We start from the raw sequence: 16,502 nt of genomic DNA, 5'->3' as shown, positions 1-16,502 counted from the left end.
TCTACAAACGTTCAGCCAGTGTCAATGAATGTCAGTGGATACCATTTCTCTGCTTGGAGGCATTTTTTTCATAGCAGCCCCCATAAGTTAAAACCATTGAATGCAATCTTAATAAATATTCAGTAGAAAAGCGTGTCATTAACATTCAGTTTTAAATGAGTTGGGATATTTTGATGGTATCTTGCCTCGAGTTGAAAGCTTTCCACGTCCTGATCCCATAGGAAATTATTTTCCCAACTACTAAAATTGGTATTAAACCTTAACCAAGAAGTATACTTTGCTGGAAAAAAAACCAACAACAACCTGTATCGTTGAGTGTGAGGACAGATACGGCAGTTGATGTGTGCTTCAGAAACAACTGTAACCATAATGTGTGTTTACTTTCCAGTATGAGGTTGCTGGTAAATCTAGATCTGTTCTGGAAGTGAGACTTTGCACCCTGGTCTGTCCTCGTCATGCAGCAGACTAGTCATACTAGGATGCAGGCTTTTAAAATTCATGTGTCAGCACTTAAATGTGAGGCAGAATGCAACAATATAGATGGAGTAGGACAAGTGTAGTAACCATTACAGCTGAAAATCAGAGAGATTTATTTGAGTGTATGACATGAGGATGTCATGTCTTCACTCATAGACATGAAAGCATTTTGTATCGTTAAAATATATTTCTGCATATAAGCACAGATTAAATTGATATTTTTTCATGTGTCTAAAAAGTCACAGTAGAGATTGCCCTTTTTAATATTATTCAGGGAGGTAAAAGGTTGTACTAGCTTACCTGCAGCAAGGCACTGATTTCATTAGGAAGGGGTTGCAACAAATTTAGTTCAGGTATTGACTTTTTAGATGTCAGACCTATGGTACTGATGTTTGTCAGAATTGTAACTTTGGGGAACCTCAGTGTGGAATAATGCTTTTGAAGCAGTGTTGAGACAATTTGCTGTCGGTTTTTCAGTAAGTCAAATTTGCCATTAAACAACTGAAATTCATTTCAAATTGAAGCGTTTTTTTAAGGAAATATTTTAAGGAAATAAGTGCTGGATGTTCTCTGTAAATGCAGAGCATCCACTGCTGCCTTGGACTTGCAGACAGGTTAGTTCAGTGCTATCACATCTGATTTCCTGTCTGTTTGGTTTTCTGTTTTTTTTTTTTCAACCCCAGCAATACCTGAACAGTGTTTCTGTTGGTTATGGCACCACATTGAATGTCCTCAAATAAATTAAAATTGTATCCCAACTTGCCACTGAGCTTAGCAGTATGCTGCACTGCCATCAGAAGCAAAATGTGGACAGTTACATGGGCTCTTACATTTCATACTGAGCTTGTTGAATAAACCATGTGGGGAAGTCTTCAAAGAAAAGAGAAGCAGTCTAGAAAAAGTAGAATTGTCACTACTCTAATAGGGATAGCTTAGAGCATTAGTATAAGGTCATTTAGAAACAAGGAGTGTTTGCTGGTAAGCATTATGCAGACTCAATCGAACTGAAGAGGTTCTCAGAAGAGGAAAGATAGAAGTGTTAAGATTAACACTTCAGACCAAAAAGTGCCATTATCCTGATGCAGTCCAGAGACTCTAAAAAAAAATAAATCCATTAAAGCATTACCTTTTACTTCAAGTCTTATATTTTCATGAAAACAGGATGTCACGGGTCCTGGGAAGCAGTATCAGAGCTCTGGCAGCCTGGCTGTGTGTTAACAGACTGCACAAAACTCTCTAATGTTAGCAGCCAAACAGGCTAGTTACGTGAAATGAAGTCTAGTTCACTTGAAATACATCTGTTACTTCACTTGATACTCAAAATATCAGGAGAAAAATGCTTAGGGGCACTAATCCATTGACCAGAAAATCTGTTACTGTCTTATGCAAAGCTGGACTTGAATACATCAGAAGTGACGAGTCTTGTGCTATCCTTATTGACCAACTAACATGACAAACTAGAGAATCTGTCAGTTTCCTTGGTCGTCACTTACCTTACTTCAGTGAATTATCAATTTGGTATAAATACTTAAATCTTCAATTTTAAGTTTGTACGTAAAATCCTATTGATTGCACTTACCTAGATGAACTTATTACTTATTTGTATTACAGCAGTGACTGAATGTCTCCAGGTGAGACTCAAGCCCCTAGGTATGATGCTTTACATAAATAGGTAATCACTTTAGTATGGCTAGTTTTCTCTGCTTAGGTTTTAAGAGATGCAAAGAGAGGAAAACAGCTGTAGCTTGTAGCGCTGCAGCTAAGATCGTCAATGCTTTCCATAATAGGACCTGTTTGGCTGGCTGACTTAAACTTTAATCTGAATTCTTCTATAAGAAGCTGCCTCAGGCTGTTTATTGTAATGAGGCTGGGGGGGAAGGAGTCACTTGGAAGCCATTTCTGAGAAACTTATAGTAAACAACTATAATGTTCCACATTCAGAAGTTCAGCAAGCAGCTTCTATGACAGAAAGATTTAAAGAAAAAAATCCTAATCATTAGTCTGTATTACAGAACTTTTCTTTGTTGCTGCTTGCTAACAAAACATAGAGTAGCTCAGTTTCTACTAAGCAGCAGAGGGGAATGTAAGTCACAAGTGCAGGCCAGCTCTTTAGATGACCCAGGTAGGTGATGTGGTTATACCTTCACAGCGCAGACAGGCAGAGGGAGATAATAGCAGCTGTATGGGCAGCCAGAATTGTGGTATTCTCTAATTAGTGCTTGACTTGCAACATTAGTATTGTTTTAATGCAAAGGAAGAGTGCTTGTTTGCATCTGTAAAAGCTGTGAAAACAGACTTCAGGAGAACCACAATCTTCCCCATGGATCATCAGAGGACTGGGATCTTTAAGTGGTAGAGGCCGGCAACATAAATCTAGAGTTGGTAAATATTCATTTACAAAATTATTCTACTTTATAAGGAGACCTGACACTGTGACTTTTAAGTTTCATGTTTGTTTTAATTTTGAATAGATTAGTAGGTGAGGATTTGTTAAATGTGAAGACATAAGTAAGAGAAAAGCATGTTGTTAATCTTTTTTTTATTAATACCAGATTTAAGCTAAAGCTGTGCAAGTGCAGTATTTCACAAACCAAGCCAAAACACTGAGGAGAGGAAGAATGAGAAAACAGATGAGGAACAGCACAGATTTATTTTTTTTTTAAACATCTGGTACTTTCTGTAGTACGTTTCAGTAGTGAGTGTGCAGTAGGAGTCTTAAAGTGTTTTCAACTGAAGAGTGAATTAACAGCAGAGGAAATTAAAAGTTCTACTTTATGAAAACTGTGTGTAGCCTCACCAAAGACTGCAGCGTAGAAGAAGGAAATTACATAGCAAACTCAAAAGTAAAATGTATTAAATCTCAAACATTAGTTATTAGAAGCTTCTGCAGAATAAATATGAAATGGCAGATAAGACACCCCTAGATAACTCACAGTTAATAATTTGTAAGTTACTAGTGCAATGCCTGTGTTTTCTAATAACCAAGGATGTCAGGAATTTGATCCACCATCTTAGTTTTAATTCAAGGAAAGTTAATTAAAATTGAAAAAAGACCTTACTGTTGATATCAGATAAATAGTCTTCACGAGACCAACTAAAGTCATTTTTCTGTAGAGAATCTATTCCCTCAATGATAACAACAACAATGACAAAACATTATAGTAATGGTATATAGTAATATATATAATGGTATATAGTAATAAGTAATATAACGTATCCTTTTCTACAAAAAGTTTAAATGAGAAGTCATTGGGCCTGTTAGGGAAGACAATTAGCCATAGCTAAAAGGATGATCTTGTTGGAAATCACAGAATAATTAACCATTAGGAATTAGTCCAGTGACCACTTGTTTTCAGTTCATTAACAGTTCATGGTGTAGAAGCTGAAATAGGAGTCAGTGGTGAATAGACTTTTCTGGAGAAGGAAAACCAAGTTAAGGAGTTCAAGTATGTAACTTGTTTGATTGAAAACTAATTCGCATTCTATTGAATTAATCCAACAAGATGGAGGTCTAAACACAGTAATATTCTCGAATGAAAAACTTCATTCTTCCCACAGATCATCATGTTCAGTATATCCAATTAACCCATGACTCAGCTCTGCAGAGCAAAAATCATTCAGACTGATGTAGGAAAAGGCTCACATTCTCTGTTCTTACTTTTGACATAAATTGTGGCTACAGTGGGCATAGCTGTAATAATATGCTGAAATCAATGAGGAAATAAATTTACTTAATATCAGCATTTAGAATATGCTTATTGGTATTGAATAGTACTGTCCAAGTTTGTTTGTTGTAGATTTTAAATCGAACTGTAAGAAAGCTTGATGGCAAAGTGCGCTTTTAATTGACTCAAGACATGCCAGAAGAAATAAATCGCCTTTGAAACAAAAATAGCCCAAGCTGCAAACCTGCCTATATTACCACTCCCGGAAGTGATTCATGTGAATTAGGACGTGTGTGGGAGTCACTGTACTTTGGTGAGGCTTTGCATGTTAAGGCGCATTTGCAGAGCTGCTGCAAAGTAGCTCAGGACAGGACAGTCAGTCTGAAGTGCCGAGCGAGATGTTTGTGCTTTGTTTATCTATGACTTAATAGAACAGAAAAGTTTTCGGGGTGTTTTGAGCGTTTTTGGTTGTTGTTTGTCTGTTTGTTTTCTGCTTGCTTTTTTTTTTTTTTTCTTTGCTCCACACACTACATCTTGCATTTAATTCACAGATTGTCCTAGGACTCCTGATACTCCAAATAGCGATCCTCGTTTTCCTACCAACAACAGATTGATGGCCTTAAAGAAGCAATTGGACATAGAACTGAAGGTGAAACAGGGAGCAGAAAATATGATACAGATGTACTCAAATGGTTCTTCAAAGGTAAGGCTTTAGAAGGCTTAAAGAACGTAAAAATAATTGTGGAATTTCCTATTGCTGCAGTATGAAAGTACAGTGTGTAAGCAGCGTGCAATTTTGGTGTTTTGGGGTTGATTTGTTGTTGTCACTAAGAAGCAATGCAGAATCTGCTACAGACTGCTAGGCTGTTTTTGTTGTGGTTTCATACCGACTCAGGATACTTGCTAGACCTGGTTGTTTTAGCAGCCTGTCCACATGCAATTCAACCTCCATAACAAATCCGGTTTACTAAATTTAGTTTGTCTGGTAATCTTTGATCATGTGTGATTTACAAAGCAGCAGAGCTTGGTATGGAATCAAGTGGTGGCTGATGCTTTTTCTAGCCCCGCTGAAAAATGTACATCTGTTAAAGTTAAGATGTGCATGACAATTATACTGAAGGTGATATTGGCAGATACATTTCTGAAATTTTCATCTCATTTTAGTTGCTAGTAACAAGACTTGTACCAAAAAATGTGTTTCAATAAGAGAAGCAAAATATTCAGATAGCATTGTTATGATCAACACTGGTACACAGATATGTGAAATACTTCCTGTCTTTCCCTCTCCCTTGTGCTTATTTACTGATTTATTTAACAGAAGCGTTGTATTCTAGAGGTAGTTACCTGATAACATCAAACTCAAACTAGAAGTTCTCCAAGAGGTAGGGAAGGGGCTTGCTAACTCCTAGGTGGATTTGACTTATTACAGTCTTAACTAGGTAATAAAATTCATCATACATGAAGAGAGCCCTTAACTCAACTGAAAGACTCACCTAATTTTTTAATGCGGGTAGAAGGGGAAGACTTATTTTGAGTATAAGGTAATCATGCTTCTCAAATGAGTAAAACAGTGTCTAGGGGGATCCTACTTGCAGCCCCTTCTGCTTTTGTTAGTTACTAGTTATCTTTGCTTTCCTCTTATTACATCATCATGGAGATGAACCGAATCTCCAAACTAAGGTGAAAAACTGACATAGGTATAATAAATAATATGTAGTAGCTTGGTTGGTGTTAAGAAGTTGGTAAATACAATTGAAATGTTTTAAGTTCTTATCTGGCTGGCCCAACACATAGATGAGATGAGTCAGTGAACTTATTCAAAAGAAATGTTTGATTTGAAAAGTAAACTTCTGTAAATTGCATTGCTGCCAGTTGGAATTTGTACTCACCAAAAAGTATTGGTGAGGAACTACGTATTTGTCAATGAATTTCCTCCAGGGACTGGTGGAGAGGCAGATTACTTTTGTACCTGCCTACTCTTTGACTTCTTTGTACCTCTTGCTAAAACCACAGAATGCTGCTCACTTTCTGAAAAATCATTTTAGACTAGATGGTCCATAAGTGCCATCAAGCCCATGCCGACCTGTGAGCCAGCTGGTGCTGGTAGCCTTAGCTGAAAGTGACCTGTCACCTCCTAGCCTGGGGCAGTTGGAAGAGGTATCTGCAGTGCCTTATGACTAAAGGCCTGGGAATGCAGTCCTCAGCTCCTGGAAGCCCTGGAGTCCACATCCTCTGGGGCCATGTACTTAACATCAGGCTAACTCAAAAATAATAATCAGTTGATCCAAATGGATCAAAAGATGTACATGATTTATATCCCTAATAAACCCTCAGCAAGTAACCTTATAACAGCCTGAAAAGAACTTAACTAAACACTCAGGCTGTAACATCAGACATTGCTAGCAAGCTTTGATCAGACCAGGAACAAGAGGTAAATTCTGGCTCACTTTATGACTGAGGCATGTAATTAAAATTGTTGATTGAATCTTGTTCTTTCAATTGGTTCAAATGAGCTTACCAGTTTGGGTGTATGTGGTAACTGCGCTGGGGAGAACAAGCTGGAAACACAAGAGCATTGCCAGCTGCTTCAGCAAGCTGGATGGAAAGGATGTGTATTCATTCTCATGGTCATAGTACTGTGTAGTGAGGTAATTCAGCATACCGTAGGCTTAAGTATGATGGTTAGGTTGTAGAAAGCTGAACTTAAAGTTTCTGGATGAGGTGGCCAAAAGGGGCAGAAAATTCTCACTTTGAATCCAACACGTAATTGGGAACATTGAAAAGGGCCCTCTTTAAAATATATTAAACTATTTTGTTACCCAGGCATACCACGATGGAATTTCAGATTTGCTGTATGATTTTCAAACCTAACTTTAATGGAGGGAGGTCGTAGTTTGTTTCTTAAAGATTTAAAACAAACAAACAAACAAAAAACAACCAGTAGTCTGCTAATAATAATAAGTATGTTATCTCAGGTGAAGGGTTTTCCATTTGAACTTAGTCTGCTTTCTTCAATAACTTTCAGCTCAGCCTATTCTGATGTGTTTCTGAGGTACTGGATCATTTTTCCTTGGACTTGCTGAGATCTGTCTGAGATCCCGTGACAGCTTTTGCAGATCAGTTTATCAGGCACTGTCAGTTTCTGTGTACACAAGAGATGCTTTGACGTATTTTTGTTCAGACCCCATCACTAACGGAGCTGCTAAGTATAACACATCCATCCTGATCTTGAGGATGGGATGTTCTTTCCCTTGAAAACATAGGGTGAGCTAGAATCCCTGGCTAGTTCAGTAATCTTAAATTAGCTCAGCTTCACACGCTGGTGCTCCTCAGCAAGCGCATCCACTGGAGTGACAGGGTGTGGGAGACAATCAGGTGAAGTAACGTGAAAAATGAGATGAAAACAAAGATGAAAAATGCTTTCAGAGTTTGTGTGCATCCGGATGATGCATGGATGAAGTTTAATATACGATTCTGACTTGTATGTAATCAGTTAAATCCTATGCTCTGCTGTAGACAGTAGTTATTTCAAAAGGTGATATTAGTATTTGAGAAGGCACTCATTTAACAAAATTAAGCGTACTAATTAAATAGATGGATAGCTGATGTGGAATCTTCAGCATAAGGACGTTATAAGCATAAGGCTTATGCTAGTCTTCATATTTGAAACACTGATTAGTATTACAAATTAAAATCAAGAGTATGTACCCAGCAGGATATATAGTATAAAAAATATCAGAGTGGGTGATGCATTCGGTGCAAGGTCATAGTAGAGATCTGTGAAGGCAATTTTTTTTTTCTTCTTAGCACACTGATTTTTCTAACATCCTCTTTATAGTACTCACATGTACTGTAGTGCCAATACTTCTAGCTCTGGGAATCTGTACTATGCAGTAGTTGTCTTGATGGGGATAAGGGGAGAAATATATATATATTTTTTTTTAAGTCTTAAATAGTTGGTAAGTTCATTTGAAAATTAAAAATTTAAGTATAAACCACATTTACATTAAAATGGCTTCATAATGAGGTTATGGGGTGGCTGCAAAATAAGTTAACCAGAGTGGCCTTTGGGCTACAGCAAGTACAGTATTCATCTGTACTGATTACTGTTTGTTAATCTGGCACTGCACAGCCATGACAAATTGACTGCCTTAATTTTTCCCACGCTCCTTTTCTGCTTGAATCTAAGTCAGGTCATCCTTAAGTTATCTTGTAACTCCCTATCCAACAACCGTTTGATAATCCATCATAAATCAAGTCTCTGGTAGCTCTGGGACCAAAAACACTGTATACCTGAAAAACATGTGAGGATATCTATCCACACTCCTGAGAGTGAATTGGTATTATTGATGAATCTGAAAGTTCATTTTCAGAAATGTTCTCCTCTAAGCTGCTTTTCTTGTTATGACTTTTGATAAAAGGAATTGGGTACCTCCATCTATTTGGGGCAAAAAAAATGTTGTCCCTAAGTTGCTGATGAAATAGTTAGTGAAGTAATCTGGTATTTTGTGTTTATTCATGGAAAAATAATCATTTTGATCAGGCAAAAAAAAAGCAGAATTAATTATAATTAAATATAACGTGCTATGTGAGTTAACTTCGTATTTCTAATGTAGAGATGGAAGTTTAACTTAGGTGAATTGGCACAGTGATTCTTGTATGTATTTAGTCTAGCAGATTTGGTTGTTGGAAGCGTTATTAGAAGAGTTCTTATGTTCACAAGGGGGAAAGGCTTAAAAGTAGAAGAGGGCGGATTTAGGTTAGACATTTGGGAGACGTTTTTTACTCAGTGCTGCAGTACTGGCACTGCTGCCCAGAGAAGCTGTAGGTGCCCCATCCCTAGAGGTGCTTAAGAGGAGGCTGGATGGGGCCCAGGGCAGCCTGAGCTGGTGGGTGGCAGCCCTGTCCATGGCAGGTGGGTTGGAACTGGGTAATCTTTGAGGTCCCCTCAAACCTAAGCCATTCCATGATTCATTATAAACTTGTCATTCTCCATAGGATGGAGGTATTTTACACTTTTGAAATATATTCAGCTACAGGTGGGTGTTTCTAGACTGTGCCTCCTGTATCCAGCTTTAAACAGAGTTTCCATGGGAGTGGTTTGTAGTCTATAAATTAATCTGAATACCCTTTGGTCCTAACCTGATTTCCTCTAGATTCTTAACGTGGTTAGTGGAATTGGTCTGCTATATCTAATGAGCTACGTAGTTGATGTTCCTGAGCAAGTGGTTTTTAAAGCTTTCAGTGTATTGTATTGTGAAGAGTTTATTATCTTTTTTCTTTCAATAGGATCGAAAACTTCTTGCCACAGCTCAACAGATGCTCCAAGACAGCAAGACAAAAATAGAAGTTATAAGGATGCAGATTCTTCAGGCAGTTCAGACCAATGAATTGGCTTTTGATAATGGTGATGGACTACAAAATAAATATTGATCTTATTAATGTCAGAATACCACATAGATATGTACCTATTTGCACACAGAGCTACATTTCTAAAACAAAGGTTAGACAAACTTGCATGAACTGAAAATAGCAAAGTACCTTGAAGCTTATCGAAGAGAAATACAGGCTCTCTTCATCATCTTGTTCATTCCTTATCAAGTCCACTCCTGTTCTGTAGGCTTCATTCTGTGTGTGTGTTTTCTCTGTTTTGACAATAACTAGTACTTTAAAGAAAAGTATGTACTTTTCACTATCTAAAAAACAAAACAAAACAAAACTGATGTAAGTATAAAGCCTGTTTGTCATCCTTAAGTAGATTGACCTAATTAGTACTAGTGAGAACAGAGGTGTAGGGAAACTTTTATTATATTAGCCTTTAGGCTTGACTGGGAAGTAGTCCAAAAATCAGTATTTTTTTAAAAAAGAGCCAATTTGAAACACAGATATTACTGCATTCAGAAGTAGTTTTAGAATTGCTCCTGAACTCCTGAACTTTAATAGCCATGAGTGTAGTAAAAGTTGTGGGCATATTTGGTACATCTCTAAGTTTTAAGCTTCATTTGTATGCATCTCACAGAGTACTGAAATTGTAAGATAATGCTCCTAATCAGGCCTTCAGTGTACTCTCTAGGTATTGTTTGTTTTGTGGACTTGGATGTTTTTACAGTTATGACACTTCTGGCTTTCAATACCCCACCTTAGCACATGGGTTGTGCATGTTATTTGAAAAACAGAAAAACAAAGAAATCCTCAAAATGTATAGTCTGCTTTCTAGCCTAGACTTGCAAGAAAGCATGAGCAGGATAAAAAGTGCACAGCCATGAAAGTGCATATTGTTTTATCTATAAATAGGTGTAGATGCTGGAAAGGGCTTTCAAAGGCCTTTAATGTTCCTACTACTCCTAGAGATGGAAACAGTAAGGAATGTATCTAGCAGACTTTCTTCATTTAGGAAATCTTCATGTCGTAAGAGCTGGATATTAAAAGCTGTTAATGCAAACTACGTAATGCAAACCATTCAGCATTATACTTGGCATTTACTATGAAGCAAGAGAATTCTCAAAAACTGATCAGGGATATATGTAGCTACAGAGTAATTTGAAAGATAAACCCTCAGAATATGATTAAGAAATGTGCAACTCTCAGAACTTCTTTCTGCCAGCTGCTGATGTTTGGAAGATTTGGCTTTCTATGAAGGTCATTTATCCCATAGCTTCCCCAGTGATGTCTTTTATTTCTTGCACCTTCTAGCAGTTACAGCCCCACAAGTAGTAGTGCCTATTTACTGGAGTGAGGCTGTGATTACTGCTTTTGTTCTTCAAAAAAGAAATTATTTTTTTTTAATTAGAACTTCACTGTTACTTTTATGACATACATAAAGCTTTTCTTTGGTCTACCAAAGCTGAATTTTTTCCCCCTCTGTGTGCATTTAGGAGGGTTTAATATATAAAGATATTGAGAAAGGGTGTGGTTTTCAGTGACGTCTGTTTATATTTCTTTGCAGCAAAACCTGTGATAAGCCCTCTTGAGCTCCGAATGGAAGAACTACGGCATCATTTTAGGATAGAATATGCTGTTGCAGAAGGTGCAAAGAATGTGATGAAATTACTTGGATCTGGGAAGGTTACCGACAGAAAGGCACTTTCAGAAGTAATTCGTCATTACAATTTCTGGAACTTTACTTTAAATGTTCTTTCAAGGGGAAAAAAACCAACAAATATTGTGTTTGTTTTTGTATTTTAAAAAGGCACAAGCAAGATTTAATGAATCAAGCCAGAAGTTGGACCTGTTAAAGTATTCACTGGAACAGAGATTGAATGAACTTCCTAAAAACCATCCCAAAAGTGGTATTATTATAGAGGAGCTTTCATTGGTCTCTTCACCCACATTAAGTCCTCGTCAAAGTGTAATATCTACTCAGAACCAATACAGTACACTGTCCAAACCAGCAGCTTTAACAGGTATGCTTTATGGGAGTTCTTTTATTTTCATTACATGGTATAAAACTAGTCTTTAGTGCTAACTTTATTGCCTTTCTGGAAATATTTCACTGTTGGTTCTTTGGTCTGTTTTTTTTTGTTTGTTTGTTTTTAGACAAAGGCATTTTAAAGTGAACAGTGCAATGTCTGTGATTTATTTGTTCACCATTTTATAATCCAGCTGAAATGAAAGTGAAGTTCTGGCCTTAAGTTAGGTCACTAGGGAACAGTATTGTGAGCATTCTCTGCTTTTCATCTTCACGTTATCAAGCAGTTTTAAAGGTGGGCAAGTGTTATTATCCCCGTTTTACAGATGGGGAAACTGAAGTGCAGAAGGGTTAAGTGACTTCTCTGGTCATATAACAAGTATGACAGAGCTGGAAATAGGCACCCAGATTTCCTCCCAATCCCTATTTTGCTCACTGGACTACAGTGGCTTCCCAGAAGGGTAGATTTGTGTTACTAGAAACTTAATTATTTCTAAAGCAAAGAGGGAGATCCTAACAAAAATGCACTGTTATCAAAGCCCCTATTAATGGACAGACTTAACCTACTGTGAGGGAACATACTTAAAAGCTTCATGCAGTTTTTCAAAGTTGGTTCACCTGAAAGTATTGTCCTTCATTAGAAGTAAACTTTTCAAACAGATGAGCCAGACTTTGACAGAACTTTTAAGTATTTTCCCTCCTGATGCTCTCGAAGTAAATACTTTTGAACACTTGAAGATATGTTGCTTTACTAAATATATTTATTAAGTGGCCACGTAAGAATTGCCGGTACAGAGTTTGGTTTGTTTCCTAAACAGTTCTGTATGTAACTATTAAACCAACCATCAACAAAGGAAAAAGTTTTACAATCTCTAACTTGAAGGCTGCTCTCTTCAACTGTGTATAACTGATACCAGAATTTCAAGTAGGGTTCTATTTTAAAAGAAAAAGAGAAACTCTTCTGCCAAGCTGCAGCAATAATGGACAAGACTACTTGCCCTACATTTTGTTACCAAAAGTAACTGAGGGTAAAAAGCATCAGAACCTCAGACAAGAGCCCTTATGAGGATACAGAGTGGAGGGATTGTATTTGATAAAGAAGTCCCCCCTCAAATGGTGTATGATCAGGGCACAGCACATCATGCCTTTTTTAAAACAGCCTTTTTTTAGTCTTTTTTTTTTTTTTTTGTAAAAGATAATCACAGCTCATATGCCTTACAGTGACAGACTTCTCTCTGAATACAATCAATAGGTACATATTAAGGTATATACTGGTACTTTCCAACAGCAATAATCAAAACAGAGCTACGTCCTTGTAAAGCTCTTAATTTGTCACTTTCAAATCAACTATGCAGAGCCTTTGTATTCAACTAGATTTAGCAGTGTCTTTGATTTTGCCTTTAACATTTTGTGAAATATAGATGAATGCTACTGTCATACTATTTTAAATGCTCCAATGGGACTTTCTTGTATGTATCTCATTCTACAAGATTATGATCTTTCTGAATATTAATTTATCGGGATGTTTTTCTAAACAGTTCTGGAATTAAGTATTTTATTTTGTAAACTGCCTGGGGAGCCAACAGAATCCTTGCTGTTTATACCATTACGCTGTTCTCAAACATAAGCTGTCACTTATGATTGTTAGATCCTAGAAGATGGAATATGATCTCAGATTGGTCTGTCAGTCTGTTTTGTGGGCTGTAATATTGCCAGGCTATTTGTAGGTTCGGTCTGATTTAGCTTTCTATTATGAAAGAGTATTTTTAAGTTTTGCAGTTATGTACATAGGAGCTACACTACCCTAAGAGCTGTGTTTCTAGGTGACTGCATGGTTTTGAACTAATTTCACCACTTTTAATAGTCAGTTTCATCACTGCTGGTTGTGTCATAGCTTTACAGATGCTATCTTTACAGGATACGGTAAGCCGTTACGTTCAGATGCTGCTGTGCTGCTGGAGGAAGCTCTTTCAAATTAAAACCACAGCCTCTTCCTCAGTTGGTTGAAGATGTTGGAGAACAGCTTCTCAGCTGTTTCAGCTTTAATAAATCCCAATTCAGTAAAGTTCTAACAATTCAGTGATTGTGAATTATATACTAACTCAAACCGGACTTAAGCAGCCAGCAGGCAGATTTCATTTCTTGTTTTATTTTAAACACAAAGTCTTAACAGTCAGTGTGCTCATGTTAATTATCCAAGCAATCTATCCAGTACTGCTTGTTTATTATCCTGTACTACTTGGTTATGTAAAACTCAAGGAAAAACTCAGACTGTCCCATGAGCAATGTTCAATTGGTCACTTTAGAAAGTGGCGCTTCTTAGAACTTGAACCCAAGTCAGTTCAATTCTTAACAGAAGAAAAGTTTTTCTGAGGCTAAATTATAGAACAAAAACTGGTTTTGTGGCATTGTGGTGGACTGCTGCTTCCTTCTAGAAAGCTGACTCTCACATACTTCACTTTTTTTAATGCTTATCTTCAGGTTTGTCTATCTTAAGTCTATCGCTTGTTTTTTATCTGATTGTTATTATACCCAGCACGGTTTACAAGATGAGCTCTTGCCATAATATCAATCATTAGTCATTCACTTGGCACATTTGAGCACAGAAGTTTTTGACAGGTAGTTGTTTGTCTTGTTCTAGGTACCCTGGAAGTTAGGCTAATGGGCTGCCAAGACATCTTAGAAAATGTTCCTGGTCGATCGAAAGCCACATCAGTTCCTCTACCTGGTTGGAGTCCAAATGAAGTCAGAACAACTTTCATGGGCAGAACCACTAAAGCTAAAGCTGGGATTAGTAAAAACCTTCTGAAAACGGATGACTTGTCCAGTTCAGTATACTTTCTATTTTTATGCTTACCTTTTATTTACATTTTAATATGCATGCTGTGTTTTGTAATTAGAAATACTAAATTGACTTGAAGCTGTAAAATTAGTGTTCCTTCAGCTGTCAAGTTGTTATGGATTTAAAAATAGAAATAAAAAAGCCTGCGCTATTATGATCATAAGAACCAATTAAATATGAGAGCTCTTTTTAAGGGAAACTTACTGAAGACCTCTTTGTTTGTGGAAAATCCTCTTATAGTTCTAAGCTGAGTTTGTGTACTTTACTTACAGATGAAGTCTGTGCTGTACTGAAGCTGGATAACACTGTGGTTGGTCAGACTAGCTGGAAACCAATTTCCAATCAGTCGTGGGATCAGAAATTTACACTGGAACTAGACAGGGTAAAGATGCAGTCTTACTTCATTGACATGTATAGTTAATTATGTAGATTAAAGTAATGTTGCTTTTTACGTATATATAAATATTTTTATATAAATATATATATATATATATTTTTTTTACTGTTGTAGTTAAGTTCAAATTATAGGTATACAAATATTTTTGTCCTTAACAGAAGGAGTAACCTGGAGGTAAGCTGATTTGCTGGATTGCTGTTCTACAGCTTTTATCTTTCCTCACTTACGAAGAGATGTAATGTCTTTTCCAAGGCCCAACACTTATTATCTTTTTAGCCTGTAACAAAGGTGTTGAAATCAGCTTTTCATTTATAAGGAAACTGTATCAAATACAGTGCAGATATTTTGGCAAACCTATATCATAGAATTTTTACAGTGTTTATCCATAATTATTACATGTTCTCAGGTGAAGCAGATCAGTTCTTATTTTTCAGGAATAATAAAATCACTAACATTTTTTTCCTAGAAACTTAAGTGTTATTTTGATGGACTTCAGTATTTGGAATGACACTTGATAACTTTTTTCTATGTTCCTTTTGAAGAGAATTTCTGACATGTATTTATAGGTACCTAATACTCATAGTATTTTAAGGGTGCAAAGATATCTTTTTTTTTCAGTGTAGAGTAGGCTAAAAATTAAATTTTGTTTTAGAAACCTAAATGGCATCTCAGGCATATACATAATTAGGGAAAAAAAAAGAATAAAAACAGGAAAAAAACACCCCTACCTTCCTGGTTGTACTGACCAGTATTTCACTCTCACCACCCAGCCTGTCTAAGCCAAGCCAAATCCCTTCCAGGGTGAAGAAAGAAGCAGATTTAGACCTGCAGCTAGAGAAATCCAGGTTCCCAGCAGGAGTGCAGAATAAAACTAGCAGTTGTGGAGTCCATAACTTTTTGTGTGTTATTTTCAGATGGCTTTTTAAGTGTGTTTTTGGTGCTGGAAAAGAATCTTGCTTCTGCTAGGTGTGGCCACCTATCATCCCCTGTATTTCAGACCCGTGTTCTCAACCCTATGATGTTTTTCTGTTGCTTCCTCTTTACTTTGATTTCCTTGAAAACCCACACCTCTCAGATAAAGAGGGTGAGCTGATGCATCGTGTGGAATTAGGTTATGCCATCTGAAAAATAGTGCCACACAGCGCTGACTCTGCGGTGCACTGCAGGATTTTGCAGTTTGCAGCAAGTTTTGTACGGAGCTTATAAGACACCTTAAGAATATGTAATCCCACTGGCAAGATAGAGGCAGTTCCTTTCATGACCGTGTTACAAAAAACTGTGTGTATTTCTAGAAATGGTGTATAAAGTCTTGAGGTACACATCCTGAGGTGTACCAAACACAGAGTGTCACTGTACAGCCGTGAAATTCAATTGATGCATGTATGTAATGTAAAAAATTAGCAAAGCTGAGCTTTCTAAGAACAGTTAAAATCTTGTTGCCAGAGTTTAAGCTATGAGGTACTGAACTACTAGTGCTTTTGTTAGACTGACTGAAAACTGGTGAATTTTTTTTTCACTTTTTCCTTCTATTCATGACAATTTTAGTCTTCTTACTTGGACGCTGGAGATCACATTTGAACTAATGCAGAACAGTAGTCATCCTAGTGAGAGTTTGCTTGCTGTGGCTAGACAGCCATAGAAGCTCTGCATTTTGGTCATGAAGCACTAGATCTCATGGTTGTGGAGAAGTAATTATTGCAGAAGAATTGCTAC

General features: G+C 37.0%; 1 protein-coding gene across 2 annotated transcripts in view; it reads left to right on the top strand.

Annotated features, from left to right (window-relative positions):
- Positions 1–16,502, top strand: part of LOC122192434 (serine/threonine-protein kinase N2) — a 51,791-nt gene that overhangs the window by 25,210 nt on the left and 10,079 nt on the right. For both annotated transcript variants that reach the window (XM_042892973.1, XM_042892974.1), the window contains exons 3-8: positions 4,694–4,845; positions 9,432–9,549; positions 11,089–11,234; positions 11,332–11,545; positions 14,192–14,377; positions 14,665–14,774. In XM_042892973.1, the coding sequence (XP_042748907.1) occupies positions 4,694–4,845; positions 9,432–9,549; positions 11,089–11,234; positions 11,332–11,545; positions 14,192–14,377; positions 14,665–14,774 (926 nt within the window). The remainder of the gene's footprint in view (positions 1–4,693; positions 4,846–9,431; positions 9,550–11,088; positions 11,235–11,331; positions 11,546–14,191; positions 14,378–14,664; positions 14,775–16,502) is intronic.

Source organism: Lagopus leucura, unplaced genomic scaffold (genome assembly GCF_019238085.1).
Source record: "Lagopus leucura isolate 7727_CA_CO unplaced genomic scaffold, USGS_WTPT01 ss_100009-16_subseq_1:344916_obj, whole genome shotgun sequence".
Taxonomy (NCBI): domain Eukaryota; kingdom Metazoa; phylum Chordata; class Aves; order Galliformes; family Phasianidae; genus Lagopus; species Lagopus leucura.
Note: the sequence above shows the minus strand (reverse complement) of the source record. Positions and strands in the feature narration are given on the sequence as shown.